Source organism: Gavialis gangeticus, unplaced genomic scaffold (genome assembly GCF_001723915.1).
Source record: "Gavialis gangeticus isolate Ggan-Ray unplaced genomic scaffold, GavGan_comp1, whole genome shotgun sequence".
Classification (NCBI taxonomy): domain Eukaryota; kingdom Metazoa; phylum Chordata; order Crocodylia; family Gavialidae; genus Gavialis; species Gavialis gangeticus.
Genome location: NW_017728982.1, coordinates 1,064,781 through 1,067,199, shown reverse-complemented (window position 1 = coordinate 1,067,199; position 2,419 = coordinate 1,064,781). Strand labels below are relative to the sequence as shown.

At 60.0% G+C, this 2,419-nt stretch overlaps 1 protein-coding gene across 1 annotated transcript in view; it reads right to left on the bottom strand.

Annotated features, from left to right (window-relative positions):
• DSCAML1 (DS cell adhesion molecule like 1) overlaps positions 1–2,419 on the bottom strand; it is a gene marked incomplete at its 5' end in the record, with an annotated part of 193,076 nt that overhangs the window by 69,790 nt on the left and 120,867 nt on the right. The window contains one exon of the mRNA XM_019511756.1: positions 446–592. Coding sequence (XP_019367301.1) covers positions 446–592 — 147 coding nt within the window. The remainder of the gene's footprint in view (positions 1–445; positions 593–2,419) is intronic.

Here is a 2,419-nt window from a genome sequence, read left to right as displayed (position 1 = left end):
GGCAGCTGCCTTGAGCCCGTCGCTTCCCCGCTTGATGCTCACGCGCGTGGGCCCCAGGACCCCTCAGCTCTGTGCAGCGCCCGGGAGGGAAACGAGGAGAGAGACGGGACGGCTGCGAGGGGTAAGGTTCCTTCGGCAGCGACCACGGGCAGTAAGGAAGAAGGGCTGCATTGCACGGGGGGGACACGCGCTAAAGTGTCACCACCTCAGAGGCGGGAGCATGGGGTGGAGATGCTGAGCCCCACTTCCCGTGGCCACGAGGGGACACTTGAATGGAAGAGACCTTCTGCGGTGCAGGCATTTGGCTGGGTAGCCAGCAGTGAGGCAGGCCAACCCCACGGCCTGCAGCCTGGACGATGTCCAGATGCCACAGTGACGGACATCACCACGGGGGCAGCGAGGCAGAGACAAGCAGGGAGCCCCGACTGGGACACCCAAGACCTACCTGACACGGAGAGCCTGGCCCCATTGCTCTGGCGCGTCTCTCCGCTGTACTTGTGCTTGGTGATACACCGGTAGGTGGACAAGGCGTCTTCCTTCTGCACGTCCGATATGTACAAGCCGCCGTAGGACGTAATAAAAAACCTATTTTCTGGAGACACAATGAGAGAGGGCAGAGCCTGGTTACCAGCTGCCTTCCAGCACATAAGGCAGAAACAAAGAGCAGCGGGCTGGGCCCCACCAGACCTCTGGGGCTGTGGGTTCGAGAAGGCTGGGAAGGAGGCAGGCGCGATGGCCTTTGCTCAGCCGCATGCCCACACCCCGGAGAGCCAGCTCCATTGCTGCGCTCACTTCCCTTTGCACCCACATCATGACGGGCAAACTGATGCCCGTCCCCCGGAGGCCCAGCTGACAGGGGAAAATAGCCCGTGCCCACGGCCGCTGGCGGAGCACAGGGCGAGTCCACTCCTGCCCGCTCTGGGCGGACGGGCCTGGCAAGGGGGGAGCTTTGTGCCACCGTGCCACCAGGATGTGCTCTGCAGAACGCTGCAATTAAAAGTGAATCCAGCCTGCCGAGTTAATAATTAGCTTAACTTGCTTAGAAGCTCGTGCAAACAAATAAGATCTTAAGTTGGTACTTGAGCACCAGGGGGAAATTCCAGAGGACGGCAGGGAGGGAGCAACACAAGCCCGTCAGCAGGAGCCGCTGGCAACACAGCCACCCACGCCGAGACCACAGCGCCCGCGGCAGCCAGGTCTCCGTAGCCGGGGCTCGGGGCCCTGAGCAGGCAAAGGGGGGGTTTTAACAGGTAAAGCTGCTCCCCCTGGCAGGCCAGGCATGAGCTTTATCATTCACTCTTCATATTCATTAATGTTAATTAACAGTAATAAGTAAATGCCTGCCTCGGTGAGGAGCCTAGCTACAGCATGAAAAGGAGGGCAAGGCAAAGACTTTGGAGGGAGGCTAAAGGTCGTTTTCCCCATTGGGAAGCTGCTCTCATCCTACCAAGAGCTTCGAATAGGGATGTGGAGCCTTGGACTGCAAAAGATCCCAAAGAAATCAGGGCTGCTTTGCTCACTGCTGAAATGTGGCTGTCTCTGGGGCAGGACTCCCGAGTGGGCAATCACCCGCGTGGTTGCTTTGACCTCACTTGGACGTAGCCTGGGCAGTCCTGGACAGAGGCAGAGGGAAGACCCACATCCTGCAACAGCAGCAGCAATGCGGTAACAAGAGGGAACCAGACATCCCGAACCGGGCTGGCCTCTCCCCTCTGGCGCAAAGACCTGCGGCCAGCCCAGCACGCGCCCGCAGTCTGCGCCAAGGGCAGGCTTCCTACCCCGGCACAGCAGCCACCTGAGCCCTGCCAGAGCACCCCCAGCTCTGCTCCGGTGCTGCCAGAAATGGGTGCTCCCCCGAGGGCCTCAGGCGCAAACTAGAACCAGGTCCGGTTCCCAGACTTCCCACTAGGCCCCACTCCCCTTCCAGAGCTGGGGATAAGCCGGCACCTGGCTCCCTCCTCTGCTCTCATCAGCTGCAGCACACAAGTGCCAGGGTCCTTGGGGATGGGCGCTGCTGGCAGAGCTGGGGGTCCTGGAGGAGAGGCCTGCAGCACTTTCCCCATGCATCGGCTGGCTGGTATTACTTAAATGTTAATATGCATCTAAGTGACTCCAAGGCCGATGTAAATAGAGGTTGGAAAACCACCTGCACAACCTCTTTGGGATGCACCTGAGCCCCGGTCTAGCAGCCCCTGCCTGTCCCGGCACCAACAGCAGTGCAAAGGACCAAACTAACTAAGGAGCGCATGGTGTGCATGGTTTGTCAAGTGAAGCGGTGGACCCAGGGTCCTCTCCGTCTCCATCCTGGCAGGGAAGGCGGGGAGGGGGTTGCCGGTGCATTTGTCCAAATCTGCAGGTGCTGTTTTGTCTCCGTGTTAGGACATTGCAAAGTCGAGGCTGCAGCGCGCACCTCACATAC